Source organism: Myodes glareolus, chromosome 15 (genome assembly GCF_982192425.1).
Source record: "Myodes glareolus chromosome 15, mMyoGla1.1, whole genome shotgun sequence".
Taxonomy (NCBI): Eukaryota; Metazoa; Chordata; class Mammalia; order Rodentia; family Cricetidae; genus Myodes; species Myodes glareolus.
This window is the reverse complement of record NC_142040.1, coordinates 74033085-74059782: the sequence shown is the minus strand read 5'-3', so window position 1 is coordinate 74059782 and position 26698 is coordinate 74033085. Positions and strand designations below refer to the sequence as shown.

At 49.0% G+C, this 26698-nt stretch overlaps 1 protein-coding gene and 1 long non-coding RNA gene across 5 annotated transcripts in view; both read left to right on the top strand.

Annotated features, from left to right (window-relative positions):
- Tent4a (terminal nucleotidyltransferase 4A) overlaps positions 1-2279 on the top strand; it is a 33685-nt gene extending 31406 nt beyond the window's left edge. For 2 of the 4 annotated variants that reach the window (XM_085676573.2, XM_085676571.2), the window contains one exon: positions 118-2279. In XM_085676573.2, the coding sequence (XP_085532699.2) occupies positions 118-191 (74 nt within the window). In that variant the 3' untranslated portion in view covers positions 192-2279. Of the gene's footprint in view, positions 1-114 lie in introns of all 4 variants that reach the window. The other 2 variants (XM_085676572.2, XM_085676570.2) reach the window with 1 other exon arrangement.
- Positions 2280-12159: 9880 nt separating this feature from the next.
- LOC148119734 (uncharacterized) lies at positions 12160-25542 on the top strand. Its single transcript, XR_015735024.1, has 3 exons — positions 12160-12303; positions 21848-21952; positions 24165-25542. It is a non-coding gene; the product is annotated as an uncharacterized LOC148119734 (long non-coding RNA).
- The last annotated feature ends 1156 nt before the right edge of the window (positions 25543-26698 follow it).

The following is a 26698-nucleotide window of genomic DNA, read 5'->3' as shown; positions in this document are numbered from 1 at the left end:
AAGTAATGCTCTTGTCTGCCCACTGCATAGCACAGCAGGGACCACGTGGCTGTGGTTCTTGTCATCTCATGGTCCGTGTGCTGCACCTCAGCCTTGCTCTCTCTGTCTCTGCAGCAGCACAGTGGCATGAAACTGTCTATGAAAGGCTCCCACAACCACACCCAGGGCGGCGGCTACAGCTCTGTGGGTAGTGGAGCCGTGAGGCCTCCTGTTGGCAACCGAGGACACCACCAGTACAACCGCACCGGCTGGAGGAGGAAAAAGCACGCACACACGAGGGACAGCTTGCCTGTGAGTCTCAGCAGATAATGGCTCCTGACTGCTCCCCCACCCCAGACTGCCCATAGGCCTCGGGTACCGCAGGGAACCGAGACCAGCATCCAGCACCTCCACTGTGGGCTGCCGAGGGCCGCCCCAGCACAGGTCACTCTGCATGTTCGTGTGGTGGCCGCACCCATCTTACAGAGCAGCTCCCTGTGCTCATCTGTGAAGCCTTACTAAACGTGGATGTGCGTCTGCCTGCCTACAAGTCTGCGCCTGTGCCCAGCAGGGCGGCTGAGGAGTGAAGGACTGCGTGTTCTCCTGCGGTTTGCAGCCTGTGTCTGTCTGTCCCAGGCAGAGAGGTCAAGCCCTGCTACATGTCTTTTTCACGGGAGTGTGCAGGCTGCCGTTTTACTGCCCTCATGTCTTGTTTGAAACTTTGGGACTGTTTTTCTATGTAAATATTGAAAACTTATGATTTGTGCAATAACTCAGATATTTTTTATTTAATTTCATATTTTCACATAAGTTATATTTAAGGGAGGAGGGAATTTTTTTAAACAGCTTAGATCCTTTCCCAGTTTGCACTTTCTAAGTTGGGTTCCTCGTGCCGGCTGTTGTCTGTCAAGTGTCGGTACCTGAACACGGGAGGAGGGGCTTGCGGGTTTTATTTTCACGTCTTTTCTTTTGGTCAGATGCAGTAAAGGAGCCAAGTCATCATGATGGTTTTGTGAGGCGTTCAGCTCCCAGGCCTCCAGCGCGTTCCTGGCAGCCTTGCTGTAGGCCTTGGGCTGTTGTCCTGCTCTGACCACAAGTTCTGACATTTTGGTTTGGGTTTTTAAAAACTAGACAGCAAATCCAGCATTTAAAAGTGCCAGAAGTAAAAACCTCTAGGGAGCAGAGGTGGTCACATCATACAGACTGTAAAGTACTGTGGCCATGACGTGCTGCGGTCCGGGAAGGGATGTGGTCTAGAACCGTGGGCCTGGGGAGTATCGTTACAGACAATGGCACCCAGATTAGGAATGTGGAGAGAGGAATTTCCTTGATTCCGTTGAGGAATCTGCATAGCGGTATGCACTGTTCTGTTAAGAGCAAATATCTGAAAAGTACCTCCACGGTTCGGGGCACGTGGGGAGTATTTTATTGTATCACGGGAGAGCACAGCCCAGCCAGCGTGGGCCCAGGAGCTGGTGCCTGACGTCAGCAGCATACAAGTATACTATGCAAGTGTATTCTGCCACAACAACCACTGTCTTTGTTACTTGTTTTGAACAAGATTATATCCATCGCCTAAACCCCGAGTCTCTGGAGCACCACGGTTGTCCTGGGAGTGCTTGCATCTTGTAGGCCCTCTGGCTTCCATTTCTAAAATGGGGGTTCTGGCCCTGCTAAACACTACAGGTAGGTCGATCTTTACGTCCACTGGTAGAGAATGTCAAGACAAGAAGCTGATTGCTGTGACATGTGATTGGCATGCAGCAGTGGGAGTTGTAGATTGATGTCTGAATGTGACGGGCGCCTAGCCAAGGACAAGTTGTGCATGTCTGGTCTGCCTCTCGCTGCCGCTGCCGTGGGGGCCGCTGACTCTGAGAGACGGTCCTGAGCAGAGTAGCGTGGGGTCTGCAGCTCATGAGGATTGGGATCATCCAAAATATTTAAACTATTTAAATTGTGAAACCTGTTGCTAAAGAATATTTAGGAACACCAGTCCACAGGCCTGTACTAATTTACACATTAGCAATATTGACTGTATCTGCATTAAGGAGCCACCGTGGGGCCGTGCGAGTGACCCGCAGATGTGCGTTTTAAAGTTCTGTCCAGGCGCAGGTGTGTGTCCATCCCTGTAATGGTGAACCAAATGAATTGGCCTGGCTACCACTGTGGCCACATGCTACAGGTTGACAATAGTTATCATGTTTCAATTTTGTGTGTGGACAACAATGTGGACACTAAAATTGACATATTTTTATGTAAAGTTTTTCTATTCTTTGATTTTTAATAAACTTTAGAAACCAGCTTTGTGTTGACTAGGTGCTTTCCTCTGAAGGGGGTGGGGGTTCTGCACTGTCTGCTTGCTGGGGTTAATGTGATCCTCAGCTCATCCCTGTGGCCGGGTCGTCACTGTGTGCTCCCCACTGCTGTGGTCTGGAGGCCGGCATCCCAGGGAAACATGCGTGTGTGCAGATCGACGCTGCCAAACATGATGCACCTGCCGTTTCTGGTGTGTAGAGAGTTTGCTAAGCATGCCTGTGACAGGACACTCAGCTCTCAGCCTGTTCAGTGTGTGTGGTAGGACGCTGTGCTGCCTACTGCACGGGCCGTGAACAAAGCGCGCATCCGTTCTAACACAATCGTTCTTTCTCAGTGACTGAGTCAGAGAAAGACCAGTTCATCACCTTAGAAGCTGCAGTGAATTCCAGGCAAGGTAGGAAACCATACTAGGCTATTCTCCCTGCCCGTGAGGCCAGCTGTGAAGTGTGGGCTGTTTCCATTTCTGCAGAGCAGTGTGCTGCTCTTATTCACTCTCACCCGCAAGTTCTCAAGTCCTGCGTGTGTGTCCAGGTATTGGGGACAGATGTGACCCCTATCTCATAACTGTTGGCTCAGCTGTGTGGGGTGTGTATAGGGGGCTCAGTCATAAAGGTGAGAGTCAGGCCAGATGCTGTGGTGCCATTCGCTGCCGCTGAAGGCCACATGGCAGACGAGAGGAGCTTCCCGTTGTGACAGAGCCCCTCTGAGTTGTGCCCGTGCTTTGCGGTTCACACAGTTGTCTGACAGGGAAGCCGATGCTGGAGGTTGGTCTTCTGCTGTGCGAGGTAGGCACTGCCCTCGAGCCAATTCCAGCAAAATTTGTCCAGTGCCGCCTGCGTGCCTTTGCACCTGGTCTGCTGTCCCATCTGGTTTGCTCAGCTTTGAGGACACAAGTCAGTCTCTCACCGAGCTTTTGTCTTGACAAAACAAGTAGGTTCATCTGCTAGCCACCTCAGCCCTGGGCTCAGGAAAGGGGTCCTGCAGTTACTTGAGATGCGGATAAATGACAGAATCCTCTCCCAATATTGAGGGTCAGGGGAGCCCGGCAGCTTCAGGCTTCCATGGACAGCTCCAGCTTCACCTAGTCAGACCTGGTGTTTGCTGTCAGCCCCAGAAGCCCTGATCTTAATATCCTGAGAGCCAGAGCAACGAAACACACACACACACACACACACACACACACACACACACACACCCTTTATGCAAGAAGCCAGCAGTATGGGTCGCTAGTGTTGGGTGGCAAATGCACAGTCCTACCAGCAACAGCCCCAGCCAAACCCAGAGGGAGTTGGGAACGCAGAGCCAGCAGAAAGAGACTAAGCCTCTAGGACAGTGTTCTTAGCATGTTCGTGTAGCCATCGAGGCCACCTACCCAGGCTTCTGTGTGCCAGTCTATCCCAGTCGACCCTCTGCATCCATTTCCTCGGGCTTTAAAATCACTCCTATACACACAGATAGCTCTGAACTGTCAGACACAGAGAGGCCCCTGGTCAGTGTAAACTGGTGTCAGACCTGAAGGAATTGCTATATGGAGCTGAGCCATCAATTTAAAGGGTCTAATTTATATGAGGAAGTAATTTATTATAACAGGCCAAACAGAAACATTTTAATGTCTGGGTCATTTATTCTTAGTGTTCTTTCATATTGAAGATTCTTAGGGTGTTGGGTAATTTGAAGGGAAGTATTTAGCACGGTTTTTAAAATGTCATTGGATAGTCTGGTGCAATGATTTATGAACTATTTTAGCGCAGCATAGTAGACACTGCCATTGACCCAGTAGCTGTTTTATCACTTAATAGGTTTATTAGTTTAAAACACGAAACTTGAACTTAAACAGAAGGTGAACGATTTTTGGTGTTTTTTGATATCAATGGATCGTTTCGTTGGGTGCTCTGTCATGTGTTGGGCTCAGTTTTACTTGGGGAAATCAAATGCACAGGAAATCTCCTTGTGCCCGTGGTGGTCATGCAGACAGATCTCCTCAGTGAGTTAAAGCAGAGCAGAAGGTAGTCCTAATTTCTGATCACCTGTTTACCCATCTGGATAGAAGGTAAAGTGTGTAGCAGGTCAGGGCTGGGGGGCTCTCCAGTGCACTCTTCCCATCCAGACTTGTGCGGCCTCGGGCTGCCACCTCCTGACACTCACACCCTGATGATGGGACAGCTCTATGTGGCCTACTTGCCTGACCATATTGAACTCACCCTAACATGAAGTGTGCATGTATGCTGCATAGGCCCTTTCTCAGTGTGTGACTCAGGAAACTCATTCCTGCTTGCTGGTAAACCCCCTGGCTAGAACGCCCTGTGGGAATCCTATTTGATAATTGACTCGGGATCCTTTTCTCTTTCTCTGCATGTTGCTATCCCCATAGGTGGCTTGTAGGCAGGCTGGATATTTGTCAAGGACCAAGCATTGAACTCTGATTTCCATCTTCTGTCTCTCCACCACTGAAATGGGCTGTCCGTCTCAAAGATCCTACAGTACAATAGGTGTGTTTTCTTTTGACAGAATCTTTTCTAGAAGGCAGTACTTCGGTTTCCCCTTTTGATTCTCAGTGATGCTGAGAGGTGTGGCAGCCATCTCGAACTATATGGTGGCACAGGAAAGCGATAGAGGAGGAAGACAGGAAGGCCCTGGATCTCCAACCGGGTGCTGGAGCTCTTTTTGTAGGCACAGGTGGGACATTTACATGAAGATCAAACCTGTGCCTGGCACTCTGGACTCTCAGCTGAACACAATTTTGATTGATGTGTTTGAAAAGCATCTGAAATACAAGCAGCCTTGTAGGAGGCACTCTGGCTGGGGGAGCAGTTTCATTTGCCTCAAGTCCTGCCTCTCCTTTGCTGTGGGATAATGCTCTTACACTGTAAAGATGTGTCACTTGTATTGGTTTAATAAAACATCGATTGGCCAGTAGCCAGGCAGGTGGGGCAACCAAACTAAGAGAATTCTGGGAGGAGGAAAGTCAGTCACTAACCAGACACAAAGGAAGCAAGATGAGAATGCCTTACTGAGAAAATGTACCAAGCTACATGGCTAAAGATAGACAAGAACTATGAGCTAATTTAAGTTGTAAGAGCTAGTTAATAAGCCTGAGCTAATAGGCCAAACAGTGTACAATCAATATAAACCTCTGTGTTTCTTTGAGACTGAATGCTGCGGGACGACCAGGTGGCACAGAAACTTCTGTCTATATACCTTCCTCCTGGGTTTGGGGGACATGAAGCTACTAGCAGCCCATGGAACACAGTTTTAACCCACAAACCAAATATTCATCCCCATTCCCATTCTACTTCTTTTTCTTTTCTTCTTCTTCTTCTTCTTCTTCTTCTTCTTCTTCTTCTTCTTCTTCTTCTTCTTCTTCTTCTTCTTCTTCTTCTTTTCTTCTTCTTCTTCTTCTTCTTCTTCTCCTTCTCCTTCTCCTTCTCCTTCTCCTTCCTCCTCCTCCTCTTCCTCTTCTTCCTCTTCCTCTTCTCCTCCTCCTCTTCCTCCTTCTCTCCCTTCCCCTTCCTCTTCGTCTTTTACTGAACCCACTTGGTTCAGGCTAAGGAAGGCAGCTCTCCCACAGGCTCTGAATCTTGGGCCTGGGATTGGAGCCTATGTCCTGGAAGGGGCAGCTCCCTATATTGATGGCTGCACACCTGAAATATCTGGAGAGGGGCAGGTCTCTATCCATCCTGGTTTCTTTCACGTCTGCCTCCTAACCTAGTGAAAGACTGGGCCCATGATCTCGGTCAGGGGACTTCCTCCTCTGCCCTGGTTTCTCTGCTCTCCCTCTGTAAAGCTTCACAACACAGCTCCACCTGAGCATGCAACCAGCAATCACGCAGGCAGCTGCTGCTGTTGCTCTGGGATGCTGTCCCGCAGCATCGTGTGGCTCCTACAGGCAGAAGTGTCCCTTCATCCCCTTACCTCCCATCTGGGCTGGCATTCAAAACATCTGTCCCTGCTGCAGGAAGTAGTGTCCCCGAGAGAAGAGAGAGGGCACCCTTGTTCCAATCTTGCAGATGCTCAGTTTTGCCAAATCACAGTGTCAGAACTCTGGAGCTCCTTTTTTGCCAGGCTGTGTGGCCTTTGACCTCCAGGCAAAGGTGTTCTCTACGCAGTCAGAGTTAATTAACATTTAATAAGAAACCATGCCAGGCACACAGGATTTTGAAGTCCCCTGGAAATGGGGCTGCAGTATTCTCTGCTGAGGAACGGAGAGGACTGTGGCATCCTGACAGTGAGGACTGCCTGGAGCTGCTGCCTCTTGGGGGCCACGACTCTTACTGCCCCAGGACAGCAGGAAAGTTGGGGGTGTTTCCAGATTATTCATTGAATGAACCCCCCTCCCCAGAACCTGCTGTGGAGTTCTCATTCTGAGTTTTGGTGTGGCCAGGACATTGGTGGTCATCATGGTCCCCCATGTGCTGGGAGGGGACTCCAACTAGCGCCATGTTAGGCTGCTCTGTCTTTCGGAGGAGGATGGTTTCCTCACACTCAGGCCCCAAAGGGCTGTGCTGAGAAACGTGGGCTGCATAGACTTGAGGATAGTATCTAGGATCCCTGTCTTTGCTCGTTGCTGTAAGCTTCTGGCAGAGGACCGTCTGCTCTTTGACCTGTGTGGAGAGGCGGCGGCCCACTGTCTGGGTGTGTTGGAGAAGAGGGCAGAACCCACCGTAAAGCACTCTGGAGTCAGCACCACGCACAGCCAGCCTCCTCTCCAGATGTGTCCATGGCCTTTAGGTGTGGCTTCTCGGCCTCCTCCCTCCTCTCTCTTCCTCTCTGGCGCTGTCTGCCTGGCCAGCTTGATGCAGGCTCTTGGGAAGGTCTCGGCTACATATGCACCACTTCACTTCCCACTTGAGGATGCAGGAGAGTGATGGAGGCTCCAGGCACTGATTGGGCCAGAAGCCAGAGTGTGGCATAGCTGGAATTATCTGTCCTCTGTGGGCCTTGGGGGGATAAACAGCACATGGGATGCCACGGAGCCCAAGTCCTCATGACAGAGAGACACCTTTCTAGCCACTAACATGCTGTGGTGGGTGGGCAGTGTGAGCAGGGGCAAGCAAAGTTGCAGCCTGGGGGCAGGGAGGGCTCCCTACAAGACCTGCTCCCAACCAGGTCCGGGAAGGGATTTTGGGCTCTGACTGTTTTGGTGAATATGCAATGGCCACATTCAGGGAATAGCAACTCGGTGAATGGACCGTAAACAGACATGACTTAAGCTAATGGTGATGAAATATCCCAGATTTCATCAGTGAATGAACTCCGAACATGCCTTCTGTGTCATCTGCCCCGTTTGCCCATCACGCCCTATCCTGGAGGCATCTGACCACTGTTCTTCACCAGCCAAGCGGACACCATGACAGGGTGACCATTAGAGATCACTGTTAGGGTCTGTGCCCTCCACAGTTCTGGCAGCTGTCCCTCGTCTCCAGTGGGTGTGGCCCATGCAGCCCCAATGCGGCTTTTGTAAAGTCTAAATGCTTCCTCCTCAGAACATGGCTCCCCATTCCCTGAGTTCAGTGTTTGATACATCTGATAGCATACAACCCACATGACTAACCCATGGCCCATGGGTGGGCCACACTCACCCCAGGATGTCTATGAGTGCTGCCCAATATGAAAACATTATAATGGTCTTTTGCAACTTTCTTGGTAACTTGATTGCATGGTTCTCAAATGTAAACTTTTTAGGTGACACTGTGTCCTTATGTCCAAAGGTTGGATGTATCTTAAGCCAAATTTCCACGGGAAACATTTCACTCCTTTTCCAGCTTCTCCTTGCTCTTGGGGACGCTATCAAGTCACAAGTCCTATGTGCTCCCCACTATCCTCTCCTGCCTTTCTTTCCCCTTGTTCAGTACAGGGAGCCTCAGGTCAGGGAGTCAAGATGGAAGGGTGATCCCAGGACGGGAGGAGGACAACATTTGACAGTCACGCCTGAATAACTCAGAGACCAGTTCTATCAAAGGGAGAACTTATTGATTTCCCCAGAGAACAGGACAAACCAGGCTGCCCCGTGACACATTAGGGTAGCCAGGGTCTGCACTGGGGTGTGCCCTGGAGAGTCAAGGCAGTGAGGTAATTTCAGGACTCTGGACTGTAGAGGTGGCATCTAATGGCTTGGCAATGTCCTGGGACAGTGTAGGTAGGGGATGTTGGCTTGGGCATACATATCAGGCAAGAAGTTGGATGGCTAGTTTGCATATGGGAGGTGAGCTTCAGCCTAGCAGCCTTGTGGGAGGGGTCACCTATGTAGGGTGATTGTTTTGTGATTAGTGGAGGCCAGGAATGCATGGGGAATCGCAGCAAACACAGACAGACAGACAGACAGACAGACAGGAGTGTGAGCTGACGAGAGGTTTTGAGAGGAGATGCAGATTTCCAAGTTTTCCACCCTGAAAGTGTGTGGGGACATGTGCGGATCCTGGTCATGTTGCTTTTAAGCACCTTGAATGGACGAGAGAGTTAGAAGGCACAGCTCCCTTGACCCAGGGACTCCCAGGCATGGGGACATTCCGCTCATTAGGAGCTTCTCCAACAGGATGGCGTCTGACCATGTACCCTAGAGCCTCCAAGGACAATGACCTCAAAGGACCCTAGGCTTCACATGAGACAGATACCTGGAGTCAAGTGTGTCCAAAAGAGGACAGAAGGGGCTGACAGACTCAGAGAAAGTGCTGAAGTGAAGCTGCTTAAGGCAAAATGACTTTATGTCCTGAAGGCAAGAAGGCCATACTGGGCTGGGGAAGTGGGGGGGGTGGTGGTGGTGAGATGAAGCGCCATTGGTGGAGAGATTGCTTAGCGTAGTATGAGGCCTTAGAGCCAACATCCAACACCTTAAAACAAACAAAAACAAACAAAAAGGCTGTATCTACAAATGAAACATTTCCCCACCCTGAAGAAATGGTTAGCCACAAGTCTGGGCCTAGCTCCAGGCAGCAGGAAAAGAGGAGGCAAACAAGGCCACATCTCACAGAGCTGAGCTCCAGACCACGGTCCCATGGGTCACGGTCTCTCTGGCCTGCTTATGTCACACACTTCTGCTGTGTGTCTCTTTTAAAATGTTTCTTTTTCTATTTCCACGTGTTGGTGTTTTATTTGAATATCTGTGCACCGCATGCTTACAGTACCTACAGGGACCACAAGAGGGCATCGGATCACCAGGAAACGGAGTTAAAGACTGAGGCGCTGCCCTATGGGTGCTGGAATCAAACCCAGATCCTGTGCAAGAGCAGCCTGTGCTGATGACCAAGGAGCCGTCTCTTCAGTATCTCTCCCTCATCCCTCTTGCCCTGTTCCTGCCTCCTCAGTTTGGATGCTTGGCATGGCTTTGTGGGCTGCGGGCTTTCGGCTCTTGTGTAGGTAGGGAATAGGGAACCATGTTATGCCTTCCTGTGGTGTCTTGATGGAGACAGAAAACCTGTGCCCCTTGAATAGCCTTTATAGCCTTTTTCACAAGCATGGTAGTGGTGGGTGAGTGTGGGCTTATCTGGCAACATCTGTGTTTCTCAACACATTCCCCCAGGAAGGGCAGTCTTAGCCTCTGGCTACCCTGCTGGGAACCCTGGGGTTCTGCTCTGTCCCTCTCCCTTCCGTGGAGACTCTAGTACTTCAGCAGGGCAGCTTCTTGCAACAGGTTTGGGTTCTGCTTTCCCAGGTAGAAGATTTGGGAAGAGGGTCCTGACTTGCCAGTCCACATGGCTTTGGACCGAGTTCCCAACTGTAATAAACATGAATACTGGGTTCTCGGTCAGTGTGGATCCTGCACCCCTCTGATGTTTTCTCCGGGATGAGTTGAACATCACTGGCTTTGTGACTGTACTGGGGCTTCAAAGGTCAACCCAGTTTTCAGCAATTCTCTCGGAGGACTCAGGACATGATACGTACCCACGCACTACTGGGCGTTGTTGTCGCAGTGGAAGGAGACTCAGGCATACGGCAGGGAGCTCGGAAATGATTCCCGGCTTCTGGAAGCCTTTCCAGTGAAGTCACTGAAAGAAGGGTAAGAACAGGGGAGGACAAATCCTCCGTGGAGAAGAAAGGAAACATGTTGGAGGCGAGCAGAGCTGTTCCCGCCACCGCTCTCTCAGGGAGAGGTTCTGCCTCAGCACCTCACTGCGCCAGTCAGTCCCCGGGCAACAGTGCCGGATCAAAGGTAGAACAGTTGCTGTTCTCCATACCGCGGGGCACTTGGCGTGCGTGACTGCTCAAGGCTGCTCGGGCATGGAGCTCTCTGCTGCTTTGGATTAAACAATTCTCCTCCTCCCCAGGAGACAGGGAAGATGAAATGCATGCGGCGAAGGGCGGCAATTCAGTAAGAGAATTACTCCACCGACTGCTCGAGCTTCGTGCAAGACGCGACATCAAACCATCCCTCCAGCGCTTTTCAAGTCAGCAGATAAAAACCCGTGTTGCAGGCTGCAGGGGATTTTCACACGGGCGGCTGAATCGACTTTTCTGAGATGCAACATGGGGCTTGTGTCTATGGTCTGTTTCGGGTGGAGGGGCGGGAAGAGAGAAATAGTTCACACTATAATAGTTCCTGTGAGCCTGCCTTTGGTGGCCCAGAAGGAGCCCTGCATGCTTCTCTGAGCCTGGGCCCAGCTTCAGGAAAGCCAGCTTCACAGGTCAGCTGGGTCACCGTGGGCCGACACTCCCAGCATGAGGGCCTAAAGCACACTGAGGGAGGGGTTGGCAGGTGCCTTCTAGCTGCTCCCTTTCTTCACTCTGCCACCTGAATGAAAGTCAGCAACCTAACCCAGTATCAGGATACAGGTTTTAAAGATCTACTTTTAGCCTTATTTGTGTGTATTTGTGTGTGCGTGTGCATGCGTGTGTGTGTGTCTGTCTGTCTGTGTACAGGTGCCCTTGAGGGCAGTAGAGGACACTGGGTCCCTTAGAACTTGAATTATTCATGGTTGAGAGCCACCTGAAATGGAAGTTGAGAACAGAGCTTGGGTCCTTGGAAGAACAGCAGGCACTCCTAACCACTATCTATTTTAACTAGCAGAAGGTGCTCCAGGCACCATGCTGGTCCCACCACAGACCTAATCCATTACCTGCCCTAAACCTAAGGTGTTCTTCACAGGCCACACTGCGGAATGGCTCTCCTAGGCTCACCAAAAGGCTCCATTCCCAAGGAGCCTGGGGTTTGTTTGTTCTTGGACTATGTCGTTTCTTTTGTGGCTTCTCCGTTCGTATGAGTTAAGTTTCATTTCTAACTTGGGGACCGATCCCCTGGCCACCTGGAAAACGCCACTGAGGACTTCTCCCATTGGAAATTGTCAAGAATTTTCTTCAGCGAAGGCAGTTGCTTCCCGTCCTTTTGGAGAAGTCCAGGCCCTTCACTGGGTTTTCTTGATCCTCTGTTCACCAGCCCCTCCACCACCACTGTGGCCTCATTGTGCGGCAGAGTTCAGAGGAGCTGATACACACTTCTGGACATCTGCTCCCCTCTCTTATCAGCTACCTAGGTGTGAGAAGCGGACTGGGTGCCCAGGGGAGGGGCCATGTGGAGGCTGACACTTCCTGTTGCTCTTGACATATGCCAGAACTCTCCAGAGAGCTCTTGTCCCCATTGTCAGTGCCACCAAACGTGCTATTTCCTCTCTGGAACATGAGGACGTGTGCTGTAGAATATTATTTTAAGGTGTGTTACATTTGTTTATGTCCTGGAACATTTGTTTAATGGTGTAAAGGTGTGCTGCTTTGGTTTATGCTGCATTTGTTTAACTCTGTGAAGCTGTGATCCTTTGCCTGTCTGAAACACCTGATAGTCCAATAAAGAGCTGAATGGCCAATAGTGAGGCAGGAGAGAGGATGGGCGGGGCTGGCAGGCAGAGAGAATAAATAGAAGGGGAAAAAAAACCCGAGGAGAGGGAGCAGGACAAAGAGGAGAGAGGACGATTGCGGCCACTGAGCCCCCCAGCCACCCAGTCCGTGGAGTAGGAGTGAAAGTAAGAAATACAGAAGAAAAGGAAAAAGCCCAGAGGCAAAAGGTAGAAGGGATAATTGAAGGTAAGAAAAACTGCTAGGAACAAGACAAGCTAAGGCCGGGCATTCATAAGTCACAGTAAGATTCTGCATGTATGATTTCTTAGGGAGCTGGGTGGTGGGCCCCCAAGAGTTAAGAGCAAAAGAGTAAAAAACAACAGCAGAGGTGTCCAATATATATATTTGGTTTTTCAGGATAGGGTTTCTCTATGTAGCCCTGGCTATCCTAGAACTCACTCTGTAAATAAGGCTGGCACGCTGGTCTCAAACTCAGATTTGCCTGCCTCAGTCTCCCGAGTTCTGGCATTAAAGGCCTGTGCTGCCACCACCTGGCTGGTGCTCAACCTTTCGCTAGGACCTTATCTACATCCCGGCCATCCTAGGATGAATGCATGCGCTCAGGAGACCACTGGTTAGACATGTAGCCTGGGTAGACGGAACGCGTATGCCTTCCCACAATTACTATACTGAATCCCAGCACCCCTACTCAAGGCATTAGGAGGGGAGGTCATTGGGAGGGCAGAGCTTCACAAGTAAAGTTGATATCCCGTTAGACGAAACCTGGCAGAGCTCCTTGCCACCTCTATGTGTGCAAGTGTGCGCATGCGTGTGTGTGTATGACCATGTACGTATATGGCCACCTCTATGTGTGCAAGTATGCACGTGTGTGTGGGTCAACATGCATAAGTGTGTGTGTGACCATGCATGTGTTTGTGTCATTCTCAGTCCTTCTACCTTAGTCATGTAAGTGGGCTTTTCAGTCAAATGCAGAGCTAGCTGATATTGCTCGTTGTGCAAGGCAACTTGCTCTGGGGATCTCCGGTCTCAGCCTTCCAATGCTGGCATTCTAGGTAGGCTGCCACACCTGTCTGGTGTTTTTGCTGGTTTCTGGGGTCCGAACTCCTAATCTCAGGCTTTTTCAGCAAACCCCTCTCCCCAGTCTCTGTTTAGAAGCTGTTTAATCTGTGGTATCTGCTATAGTGGCGGATGTAAACAAACTCAGAACATAGTTTATGCTCATTTAGTGTGGTCAGCATCTTCTTGGGCCATGGTGGTGCTAAGATGGAATTTTTGTCATTAGAACAGGCCTCTGTCTGTCTCTAAGGCCAATGGGCACCCAGGTGAGTGATACTGGACAAACTGACACTCACCTGTTGGTCATGCCTGGGCAGCCTCTCTCTCTTGGAGTTCACAGCCATATTGGTAAGCTCCTGTTGGGTGGGATGCTAGTTCAGTTGGTTGATGTAGAGATCAAGAGTCCTGCAGATTGGGTTGTATCCCTTCCAGGCATGTGCTGAAGCCCTAACACCTGGAACCTGCAACTGTGACATTTTTTGCAAATAGATGTTTTAGGAATAATTAAGTTAAGCCAAGGTCATACGGTGTGAAGGTGGGCAGTCTTTAGAGAAAGACCATGAAGCAAGTGTTCAGATACGTGATCCTGTGAGACATTTCGCTTTGTGGCGGTTTGAATGACAATGGCCCCCTCTCCCGTAGACTCACGTCTGAATGCTTGTTCCTCTAGGACTTATTGGAGGAGGGTGTCACTGGAGGTGGGTTTTGAGGTTTCAAAGACCCACAGCAGCCCCAGAATCTCACTCTAACCTGGAACTTGTGGATCAGAAATGAACTCCAGCTGCTTCTTCAGCACCATGTCTGTCTGCCCACCGGGCGGCCACCACATTCCCCGTCAGGATGGTAATAACCCTCTGGAAATGTAATCAAGCCCCCAACTAAACGCTTTCTTCTGTAAGTTACCTCTTCACAGCAATGGAACAATGGCTAAGACACTTAAACTACAACAGGTTCCCCAGGCGGTGGCCTTTTGTGCGCACGTGGGACTTTCCTCAGAGTCTGCTTTCGTACTTGGGTACTACTGACACTTTGGGGCACATAGGTAACTTCTGTGTGGGCCTGAACTGTGGGCTATAGAACACTCAGCAGCGTCCGTGGGCTCACTAGGTGCCAGTAGCATCTCCTCCTCCTGCTGTGGGTATTTAGGAGTCAGAAGGGATGCTTGCCGGCACTGTGGACCACCTGCCATGACAATCCTTTATGGACAGGGTCTCTCACACTCTGTCTATACTGGCCGGTTTTGTGTGTCAACCTGACACTAGCTGGAGTCATCAGAGGAAGGAGCCTCAGCTGAGCAGTTTCTAGATGGGGTGGTCGGTGCACCAGCTCTCCCTCATCCAACCCAGTTTCTGCTCAGGCCCAGGACTAGGGCTATGAGTTGGCCCACACCAATATCCACCCCATCTAGAAACTGCTGGAGCATGTGAAGGGGCCAGTCTTGCAGATCCCAAGCTACAGGATCTCCATGACACAGGAGAACAACAGTGTATCCAAGAGAAGTCCCAGTGAGGGCCCAGAGGCCTAGAACCAGACAAATGACTCATTGCAATGAACACTTGCACGTAGAGATGTATGGGCTCAAGGGTACACTTTGTGCCTCACTGGGCCATACCACAGCTTTCACAGTAAGATTTTTTCTTTTAAATTTTATTTTATTTTATTGGGAGGATAGGTTGCAAGGGCAGAGGGCAGATACGAAGGGACGGGAGATAAATGGGGTCAAAGTACTTCTGTGGAATATTATAACTATGTAAACATATGTAACGTTTGTTTATGCTGCATTTGTTTAACTCTGTAAAGATGTGTTGCTCTGCCTACCTAAGGCACCTGACTGGTCTAATAAAAAGCTGAATGGCCAATAGCTAGACTGAGGAGGGATGGCGGGGGCTGGTGAGCAGAGAGAATAAGTAGGGAGAATCTAGGCTTGGGAGAAGGGAGAAAGGGAGGGAGATGCCTGGGGTCAGGCAGGCAGACACAGAGCAGGACATACAGAATGAAAGGTAAAAAGCCCCGAGGCAAATTGTAGATGAAGAGAAACAGGTTAAATTAAGTTATAAGAGCTAGTGGGAGAAGCATACGATAAGGCTAAGAAGAAGTCTAGGTCTTTATTTCGGAGCTGGTTGGTGGCCCCAAAGGAAGTCTACTATAGGACACATGATGTAAAATTCACAAAGAATTAATGAAAAGTTAGAAAAGGAAACCCAGCCATGTTTTCTGCCCCAGAGTGCTTGCTCTTCTGTTTTTGGGTGAAGTGCATCTACTTGATCAAGAATAAAGTTTTGTTTTGTTGAGACCCTCAGTTGCAGTGGTGGTCCCTCTGCAACCCCAAACTTATTTCTAAAAGTGACAAGGGATATTTTTGTTCAGGTTCCTCTGTAGCCTTTCCCTATGAAGATATGTTTCTCACGTTGTCGTCTGCCCGTGAGGCCGGTGTATCAATAAAAACAGGTTCGGCACCAATCAGTGGCGGAGAATGACATGCTTACTTGACAGATCTGTTTTGGAATTCTCCCTTGAGAACACTCTTCAATTCTTTATGCCTGTCTTATGCAATGAAAACATCAAAGTAACAAGAGTCCTTAAAGTGCTAACTTTGTTGCTAACTTTATGCTAGCGAGTTACGCCAGTGTGGCAGGAAACTGTGGTAGCAAGTTCTAATTGGTCTTGATAGTAAAAACTCAGTCGATTATCAGGGGTGAAAGCTGAAGGATCAGAGAAGCAGAGCGGGCAGCCACTAGAGTCCTCACCTCTACCAATGCTCAGACCAAAACGGCGAACCTGTCTGTACGAATCCTCAAACTTCTGTCTCTATGAAACCTCAGACTGCCTCCCTAGACTGAATCGTCAGTCTGAGCTCCTGCCTCCTCCCGCCTTATATTCCTCTCTCCACCTAGCCATATCACTCCTGTCTCTCTCCCTAGTGCTGGGATCAAAGGCACGTAATCCCAAATGTTAGGATCACCTTTGTGTGAGCTCTATTTCTCTTTAAAACAGATTCAATTTAGTATAGCCCAGGGTAGCCTTGAACTCAGAGATTCCTCTGCCTCTGTTTCCCAAGTGCTGGGATTAAAGGTGTGTGCCTCCACTGCCTGGCTCTATGACTGACTAGTGGCTTAGCTCTGCACTCTGATCTTCAGGCAAGCTTTGCTTGTTAGATTATAAACAAAAATACCACCTTAGAAAATGTACTGGAGGGCAGGCCAGAGGGCTCAGCCGCCAGAACTTGCTGTCAGGTCAGATGACCTGAATTTGATCCCCAGGAACCTACATAGAGGTAGAAGGAGAGAACTGAGTCCACAAAGTTGTCCTTTTGCTTCTACATGGGTGCTTTGGCACAAGTGCCCACACTTAGACACCTGTCCCATCTAAAATTCCTAAACGGAAGGAACTTCTGTTGCTCTGAGTGGTGTTAAGTTTCCTATCCCAGCATCCCCGTCATCCCCAGCGCCTGAGTATAGGGCGTTAATAAAAGGTCCCCCTCCCTGAAATCCACCCCCAGCACATTCTCTCTGCTGCACCCGCCCAGAATCTTTATTACAAAGAAAGAAAACAAACAACAACAACAACAACAAAAAACAAACAGGCCGAAGATGGTGTGTGATGGCAACGCACCTTTCTTGGAAATGAAAGTGGCTCAGATCCCACCCAATGTTGCTTTTCTCTGAGACGAATATCTGGCTGCACTTGTAACCTCGGAATGCCGGGGAGTTTTGCACAGCAAATGGGAGCCAGAGCGCGCCTGCCTCTGCTGACAGACCTGAGAGCCTCTCTAAATTTATCCTGTTTCCTGCTGTGCTGGATCCAATTTGACTTTGAACTTTTAAATAAAAACCAGCTCCCTGGGTTACGTAACTGGACGTGAGCCGTGATGGGAGACAGGAGCGCTTGGGAAAAGGGAAAAGTTTCCCTTGCTCCAAGGCAGGTAGCGCTGGCGGCTGCTAGGCAGGGTGGGGGAGTGGGTGGCGCCCGCAGCTTCTGTTTGAGTTAGGGTTTTTCCTGTTTCCCCTAGACAGGTTGCTTCTGGGCTCCGCAGAGGCCTGGCAGATGAACGTGGAACCATTTTAAGATTTGAGCTCTTTAAGGGTTTGCTGCCGGCATCTCACCATGTTGGCTGCACATTAGGCTCACCTGGGAGCTTCTGAAAATAAAGACCTGGGACCCTATGGCAGCGATGCAGATTTATTTAAGCTGGTGTGGAGCATGGTGCGAAATAGGTTTCCGAGCTCTTGGCTGTTTTGATTTACGGTCAGGTCTGTGTTCCGTTGCGAGTTGCGTGAAATGCATTGCTTTCCCAGATAGCGTTTGACGGGGGGGGGGGGGGGGGGGGGGGGGGGGGGGGGGGGGGGGGGGCACGACTCACAAGCCTCTCCTCTGACTCTGTAACCCAGGAGGTGTGGTTTTTAACACCTTCAAGTCCCCTAAGTGTCCTGCATCATGGTTCATGTGTCCTTTTGTGCCTCGGGTCACTGGTATTTCTAACAGTGTTTAGAACTGCAAACGCTTCCCCAATGACTATAGCTCTGCGGGCTGTATTTAAAACCAAACGGTATCTGGTTCAGGCGGGGGGTGGGCATGTTTCTTATTTGCCTGTTGAGTGTGTTACCCGGAAAACTTGAGTTCCCCATTTTGTTTTCTTAATTTCATTAATAAGAATTAGAACCAGGAGGTGGTGGCACAGGCCTTTAACCTCAGCACCCAGGAGGCAGAGACAGGTGGATCTCTGTGAGTTCCAGGCCAGCCTGGGCTACAGCGTGAGTTTCAGGACAGGCTCCATTTTCTTAGAGTTTGAGAGCAGCAACAGTGGCCAGTAAGCAGCTGCTGTAGCTGCTGGGAGCAGCAAGACAAGGAGAGAAAGCCACACTCCTTGTAAGCAGCTACATTGTGGATGTCATAGTAGCCCAGCTGTTAACCTGACAAAAACCCAGAGTCACCTGATTAGTTGGGGGCCTCGAGTGAAGAACTGCCCACATCTGTGAGAGATTTGCTTGACTGATGATGGTTTAGGCCGCCTCCCACCCCCATTGTGGGTCGTACCATCCTCAGGCAGGTGATCCTGGCTGTATAAGTAGGGTAGTTGAAGGTGAGTCTGGGGGCAAGCTAGTAAGTGGCATTCCCCCCGTGGTTTCTGTTTCAAGCTCCCAGCCAAGTTCTTGCTTTGGTTTTCCTTAGTGATGGACTGTATGCAATGTGTAAGATGAAATAAAGTCTTTTCTCCCTAAAGTGCTTTTAGTCAGTACCTGGCCACAGCAACACAGACCAAAGACAAAGACAGTGGACAAGCCACGTGGTGGGAGGATGGAGGGACATGGCTTCAGAGAGAAAGACTGAGTTGAGGACAAGGAACATGTGCCCAGGTTTAGGCCAGTGTCTGAAAGAAAGAAAAAACAGAAGAAGGAGAGGTTACAGGTTTCTGAGTAACCTGGACAAGCAGAAGACTCCCGTGTCACATGATGGAAGTTCCACAAGTGCCTCCTCCAAGGGAGGGGCTTCTGAGAAGGACAGGCACTTTAGCTCACTAGTGGAGAATTATGCTCCCATGTTAGCATGTTTCTAGGTAAAGCAGCTTTCCTGGGGCAGGTAGACTCCTGGCGTGGTGACTGACAAACCCAGTTGCATTTACTCTCCTCTTTGGAGCAGATTAGAATGTTGTGTCTCTACCCAGGGCCAGAGGTTTCCCAGCTTTGGCCAGGAATGACAGAGCTGACGGTGGGAACGTGATTGACAGCTTGGCACAGCTGGGAAGAGGGCAGCTGAACAGGAGTGCTTCCACGGTCATGTCTGTGAGTCTATGAGGCGTTAACTGATGCAGCAGGGTTCAGCCTAGCGTGGGCAATGCCATCTCTAGGCAGGTGGGCCTGCATTGTATAAGCCAGGTAGCTGAATGAGGCAGGGCGAGCAAGCCAATGAAGAACAATTCCCTCGTGGGCTCTGCTTCAGCCCCTTCCTCAAGGATCCTGCCTTTGAAGGGGCGTGGGCAATCAATAATTAACCAGGCCAACTCAATATAAAAAGATTTAGCTTTTAATAGATGGGGAAAACTTACATTACCAGAGATCCCATGAACACCAGATGAGCAGGGAACCAAAGAGAGGAAGTGACAAGGCACTTCGATCTTTTATTTGTTTTGTGTGGCCCCAGGGGGACACACCTTAAGCAGAATGTGATTGGCCGAGATTCCCCATCATGCCTTGGCCTTCCTCAGTGGCAGACTGTAACCTACTAGCTGTAACAAACCCTTTCCTTCTCGAGTTCCTTTTGGTCATGTATCACAGCAATAGAAAGCGAAGCAGGACTTTTAACTCTCTGGTGTTGTTTTACAGAGACAGGAGGCGGGGCCCATCCTCAGTGTCCTCGAGGCTACTAATCCTCCCACCCCAAGATCACTTAGGAGATGAGCTGAAATTAGGGAATAGTCACTCATTTCCAACAAAACAATGACAGTGAAACTCAGATCCAGTTCCAAAACCAGAAGGGACTGGAGTCTCAGACACATCCTCACTTATATGTAGCTCAGGAAGGGCGCTCCTTCAGGTGCACAGGGAGAACAAAGCTGAGTTCCCTTCTGGGATTCCTGCCCTCTAGCCAAGGCAGAACCCAGGACATTTGCAGCTTCTGGGAAGGATGAAAATGCTGCCTTTGGGGTGTCAGCCCTAAGCGGCCAGTTAAGCTTCTACCCCGTTCTGATCAACTGTGGGAATTAGCCAGATGATGGATTTTTCTCTCACAGATGTAAATGTGGCTGTTTCTGGGGTCGCTTTAAAGTCACCAAGGACATTCTTTTATTTGTCTCCAGTTTATAGAAAAACTGTTAAGCAAGTCGGCATATTCAAGACTAGTGCATGGTGAATGTACCCTCTACCGGAAGTCTGTTTGGCTTTGTGCAATTCATAGAAGGAAAGTGATCATTTCACTGCTTCTTAACTGTGCTGCTTGGTTTAAAAATTATGCATAACCACTGTTGCATTTACTGAAAGATGGATAGATGGAATTAGCATTGGGAAAGGTTTGTGGGCACCATTGACTCTCATTCTGTCCTCATGCCACAGGTGATGGGGCGGGGGCAGAGGTGAAATACCTAATGCTATCGTCATGTTGTGGGCGGTGGGGTGGAGGCAGAAGTGAAGTACCTAAGTGAAGCAGAAGCAAATTCCTCTACTGGAAGTGGTGTGGACTACGAATAAAGCCTCACAATAACGAGGCCAGCACTGCATGCCCTTGACGGGGCTGCTTGCTCGGAACTCATTCTTCTCTGAAAAAAATAATATATGATGGTTTCTGAAAACCACGTATCTAACGCTATTTATTGTATTCTCTAGTTTCTCCAGGACGGCGGCTACACGGGAAAGAGAGGAGGGGCCTTGACGCTATAGCCTAAGCTTGGCCATACATTTGGAGCAGGAGATGCCAGTCTCATATAGCACCTATGCCAATCCGAGTTCCCGTCGCTCCAAATCATCTTTAATAGTGTTTTATTAGAACCAGGACCCGATTGGCGACGTGGGTTGTGTCCGTTCTTAGCTTCGGTTGGTATAGAATGACTAGCTGCCTCGTGTAGTTGTTTGACTGAGAATTGTCCCCCACAGGGTTCAAATGCAAGCGTCTTGGCAGAAACACTCTGACAGTATATTTTTCCCTCACCGTGGGTTGCACAGTGCCAGGTGCTGTTATTTTGGGGCTACCACATCTAGGTAGCTGTCTTACTTAGGGTTTCTATTACTGTGAAGAGACACCATGACCACAGCAACTCTTATAAAGGAAAACATTTAACTGGGGCTAGCTTATAGTTCAGAGGTTAAGTCTGTTATCATCCTGGTGGGGAAAATGGCAGCGTGCAGGCAGATATGGTGTGGTGCTGGAGAAGGAGCTGAGAGTCCTACATCATGATCTGCTGGCAGCAGGAAGAGACTGCCCCTCTAGGCAGAGCTTGAACATCTAAGTCCTCAAAGCCCATCCCAGCAGTGACAAGGTTCTTCCAACCAAGCCAGACCGGCTCTGACAAAGCCACATCTCCTAACAGGGCCACTTCCTATGCGCCAAACATTCAAACACATGAGTCTATGGGGAGGGGCCTTCCTATTCAACCCCCCCCCCCCAGTGGCTGTGGTGAGTTTTCACTACCGAAGAGTGATGTTTGGCACTGTAATAGCTGGGAGGCTATGGGTAGATGTTGTCACTATTTGGTTATCTTGTTCCTCAGTAATTTTTTTTATCTTATTATTTTTTTCAAGACAGGATTTCTCTATGTAGCCCTGGCTGTCCCAACTCACTTTGTAAACAAGGTTGATGTTAAACTCACAGAGATCCACCTACCTCTGTCTCTTGAGTGGTGGAATTAAAGGTGTGTGCCACCACCACACCTGGCATTCCTTAGTATCTTTGGCCATTCTATTTTTAGTATATACTGGTGGCCTTTGCTCAAGTTAGTGGCTTCTTTTCATCTAATTGTCTCTGTTTATACTTGGCAAACAAGAAGCAGACATGTTCCCAAGTCAGACAGGTGCCTTTCTGATTTGCCTTCCTTTGACATGTATGATACTTTCTCCCTCCTCCTCCTCCTTTCTTTGGAATTGTTGTTTTTGGGACTTTTATACGTGTGTACTGTATTTGCATCATTTTTACCCCGTTTCTTCTCCAACTCCATCCACGTCTTCCCATTCCCTCTAACTTCAGGACTTCTCTAATTATTATTTTTATTATTATTGTTCATATGTAGATGTGCTTAGGTTGACTGCTTGGGATTGGAAAAACCTGTTCAGAATCTCAGCCCTGGAGCAAACGGATTCTTCTTGTCCTAGCAGTTATTGATGCCTGTAGCACTGTAAGTATGAGACCTTTCAAAAGTCCCTTCATCCTTGTTGGCATGACACCTGGTATGGTCTTCGCAGGTCTTGCTTAGGCAACCATGTTGTTGAGATTTTGTGGGTGCAGCTTCCCGATCATGCCCAGAAGATGCTGTCTAGCAGCAGACATCCTGGTCCTCTGACGATCTTTCTGCCCGCAGGGAGTTGGAGTTCAGCTGCCCCTCGTTCAGTCCCACGTCTCTCAGCAGCTCTCATTTGCTTATCGGCAATCAGCACTACAAACGCGACCCAATCCCATCCAGGATCCAGGCTCCCTGTGTACTTCCCATTTTATGGGGCTTTTTCTTTTATATTACTCCACTCTCTCTTTAAAAACTTTGTTATTTTTTAACCTATTTTTTTCTATGACTGTCTATATCCATTTTCCATCTTTCTGAAGCCTAGGCACATTGTGAAACACGCTGGGACGAGTTAGAGGTTGTTTCTGTCAGAATCTATCTCTCGTCTTTTTTGTCTGCATGAGGGAAAAATGGCTGAACGGTGCTGCCAGGACCTCTGTTGTGGCTTTGGCAGCTGACTCCTCCCGCGTCTGGAGCTGCATTTGACTGGGGATGCTTTTAACTTTCCTAGGTTTTGGAATCCGATGCCTTTACTGCCACAGGTGTTCCTACCCAGCAGGCTGTTTCTACTTAGCTCACCAGCACTAGCTTACTGGTATGGCAGTTTCTTAAAGGGGCTGTATCTTTTTCTTTTTTTTCCGCTTCCTCAGACTCTATCAAGGTGGATATTCCAGCTCCATGTTGGGCACCAGGATGTAGGTTTTTTTTCCTATTTGCTCTTTGGGGACCCCACCCAGCTCCCAAGTAAATACACAGAGACTTATTCTTCCTTATGGATGTCCAGCCTTAGCTTGGCTTGTTTCTAGACAGTTTTGCTAACTTAAATTATTCCACCTACCTTTTGCCTCTGGGTTTTTACTTCTCTTACTTTGGTATCTCTTGCTTTCCTTCTTACTCCATTGCTGGTCGTGTGGCTGGGTGGCTGGCCTCTGTTATCCTCCTTCCCTCCTTTCCTCCTCCTTCTCCCTCTTCTCTCATCTGTTTATCCTCTCTCCCCAATATCCCCTCCTATCCCTCCCCTGCCTACCTATTGGCCTCTCAGCTCTCTATTAGGCCAATCAGGTGTTTTAGGAAGGCAGAGCCTCACAGAGTTCAATACATGCATCAAAAGAATGCAACACGTTTTTGTATCATTAAACAAATGTTCCACAGCACACATGAATACAACACATCTTAAAACATTATTCTACAATACCCCATATCCTGCAATTTCCCCTGAGCTATAGGTGTAAACGTATCAACTGGGGCCAGGCAGGCCATAGTCGTTTATCCTCTGTATTTTGACCCTGTGTGAATTTCTGTAACAGTCTCTAGGCACTGCAAGAAGCAGCTCTTTGATGAGAAGATCGATCCATACTTACATCTTGATATAAGGATAAGTATTTAGAATACCGTTTAGAATTTAGAATACCATTGAAAACGGCAGAAGTAAGTGCTCCCCTTTCAGTCCGTAACATTCGTCGCCACAGGTAGCTGGCTAGATTTACAGTGCCAGGCACGAATCCCCTCCTAACAAGTGAGGCTTTGGGTTAATTAGACAGTTACTAATCTCCCCTGCCGTAAGATAAAAATGTCTCTATTGCACTGTTGAGGGTATCTTACCAGGCCCGCCATTGTGATTCCCAGTCTTTACAGTAGCATGAGGTATGCTTCTCTCCATTGCTCTAATTGTAGCTGTACGTGTGTAGTCTGTTGACTGAGATGTCGTCTGTGGGCAGCCAAAGTTCTGAGGGGAAAAGGAGTTGGTGTGGATGTGCCTCTGCCCTTGCATTCCCTGAGCCTAAATCCCTGTGTCCGATCCTACTCCCTAGGCTAAATTCTCCCATCTGCAAGTTCTGAGCTGTGAAACTTTGAAGAGGTTCACAGGGCTTGGAGAGCACCAAGCAGGCATTAACGCTTCTGCTGTGCTTCTTCCTGTGTCAGTTGATTGAACCCACAGCGGACACTGAAAATACATTGTTCTAAGCAAGAACACCACAGTGGTTAATCATCTGATAACTTCAGAAAGAGTTAGGGAGGCCGTGGGAACACTGTTAGTGGGAAGAACAACATCACAAAGGACTTGGAAATGGCAGCTAAGCTTCAAGAGTCTCCTGGATCTTGTCCGTAGGATGGGAGCTCCAGTCTGAGGGTCCTGTAGAGTGTATGCTGACTTCAAGACTGAATGCGTGTTTCCTGAGTTAACTGGAAGAACTGTGGAGAGAGTCATCAGGAAGCGAAGGGACTGGAAGCTGCCAGTCACGGAGTCGTCATACAGTCTGGGGATGGAAGTTGGGCACCAAGGCAACTGCTGTGACGTTTCTAGTTTCGTATCTGTTACCGCGACGAAGACCCCGACAAAGAGCAACTTAGGGAGAAGAGTTAATTCAGCTCCCAGTGCCTGGCTAGAGTTCCTCTTTGTAGAGACGTCAAGAGGGCAGAGCTGGAAGTAGCTGGGCACATCACACACCCTGTCAAGAGCAGAGAGAGATGAATGCATGCATGTCTCTGCTGAGCTTCATTTCTTTACTCTCATACAGTCCAAGACCCGAATCCAGGGAATGGTGTTGCCCACTGTGGACTGGGTCTTTGCAGTGCACAACGCCTGTCTGTGTTCTATGCACTGCCTAGCAGCTTCGCGAGCTTCAGGCAAGGGGCTGGAGGTTGAAACATACAAAAACACACAGACACAGAGACAGAGACACGGACCTCTAGTCACTGATAAGAAGTCCTTTATTCCATTGCACCGCGGAGGCTTATATACCCAACAGTCAGGTGGGCCAACAGGTGAAAACCTTATCCTCTGATCCTCAAGGCCAAGGTAACACATACTCGTGTAGCAGAGCTGGTAGACAACTTTGACACAGCTTTCAGCAACTCAAATCAGAAGGAAAGTAAAGATCTCTAGCAGAGAAGAGCAGCTGGAGGCCAGGACTCCAAATGGTCCCAACAGGTCTTCCTTCATCAGTCAACTTGATTAAGAAAAGCATCCCTCACAGACATGCTCACAGGGCAGCCTGATCTCAGACATGCTCACAGGCCAGCAGATGTGCTCATGGGCTAGCCTGATCCAGATGTACTCATGGGCCAGCCTGATCACAGACATGCTCACGGGCCAGCCTGATCTCAGACATACAGGCCAGCAGATGTGCTCATGGGCTAGCCTGATCCAGATGTGCTCATGGGCCAGCCCGATCACAGACATGCTCACAGGCCAGCAGACGGGAGCTATAGATCCCGGACCCCTTGATTTTCTTTGCCTGCTGCAGATTCTTTGCCTGCTGGAGTGAACTGAGCACGAGACCTCACCTGCAGCTGCTCTGAACATGAGACCTCGTTTGTAGCTGCTCTGAGCACAAGACCCTGGTGGTAGGCTGATGAGACCTGCAGCTGAAAGATCTGGAGAGCTGGGCGTGGCTAAGGATCCCTATGTAAGCTGCCACTGAGCACAATAAAGTTTGGCATTTGGCCTTTGGCATTCTTGTATCAAGGATGACCTGTGTCCATCATGTCTGTCTGTCTCTTACTCTGTGTGTGTGTGATTTTAAGTCTCCAGCTTAGTTCCCAGTACACAACCAGTCCTGTAGTGCAGGCATTACAGGACTGTCAGATTTTATACTCATGGGCCAGCCTGATCTCAAACATGCTCACAGGCCAGCCTGACCACAGGCGTGCTCACGGGCTAGCCTGATCTCAAACATGCTCATGGGCCAGCCTGATCATTACAGCTCCCCGTTGAGAAAAGTTCCTCTTTTCCTGGCAACCTCTGGGTTCTGTCCACCATCCAGACACTGTGCTGGGAAGTCTCTGGAGCCACTGGCTTCGTGCTTTGCGTGTGTGGAGACATGGACGCTACTTGGCTGCCTTGGTGGAGCAGTGTGACACCAGGAAGCTCCCTCAGGCTCTCTCTGTCATCTGAGCCTCTGGCATCCATACTCGGCTGAGGTTTCCTACAGATCCAGCAGAGCTGAGGGTCTGGTCCTTCTGGTGCCCTGTCGTCCTGGGGAGGGACACCAAGGCTGTCACGGAGGCAGCACGGCTCTGTTCACACTACACTGGCACGGGATAGCTGTCCTCCTGCTGGGACCCACAGAACTGAACAGTGAATTAGCTGTGAAGAAAGGCTGGGTAGACGGCAAGACATCTTCCTCATCTTGCAGTCACAGGACGTGATAGAGCCATAATCCAGGGCCTTCGAAACAGAGAAGTCACTCAAAAAGTCTTTTAGATAGACATGTATTCGGGAATTACTTATAATGTATTTATAAGATTCTGGGCCTTTTTGTATGCAAAAAATTATTGACTTCCCTTTGCTGTTTTTCTCTAATGGACTATTTTTGGAGCCAATTAAGTTGTTCTGGAAAAAAGTACATAAACTGGTGAGAATTAAGAAAAAAAATACCCCAGAAAGGCAAGAGTTTAATTATTGTGACTTAATTGCAGTTTTTAGAAAATGATACCTAGATCTTTGAACTTTAAATCTTTTGTATTTTTTCCATATTTTAATAAGTCACTGAGCTTTTGGAATAAAGAAAAATATTGAGTATATTGGAGAAAGAAACCTGGCTTAGCTGATGTTGCTAGGCCTGTTTATTTCATGCTGTAAGATTCAGTAATTAGGATTGCTTTGATGAGAAAAAAATGTTGGCTTTTTAAAAATTAAAA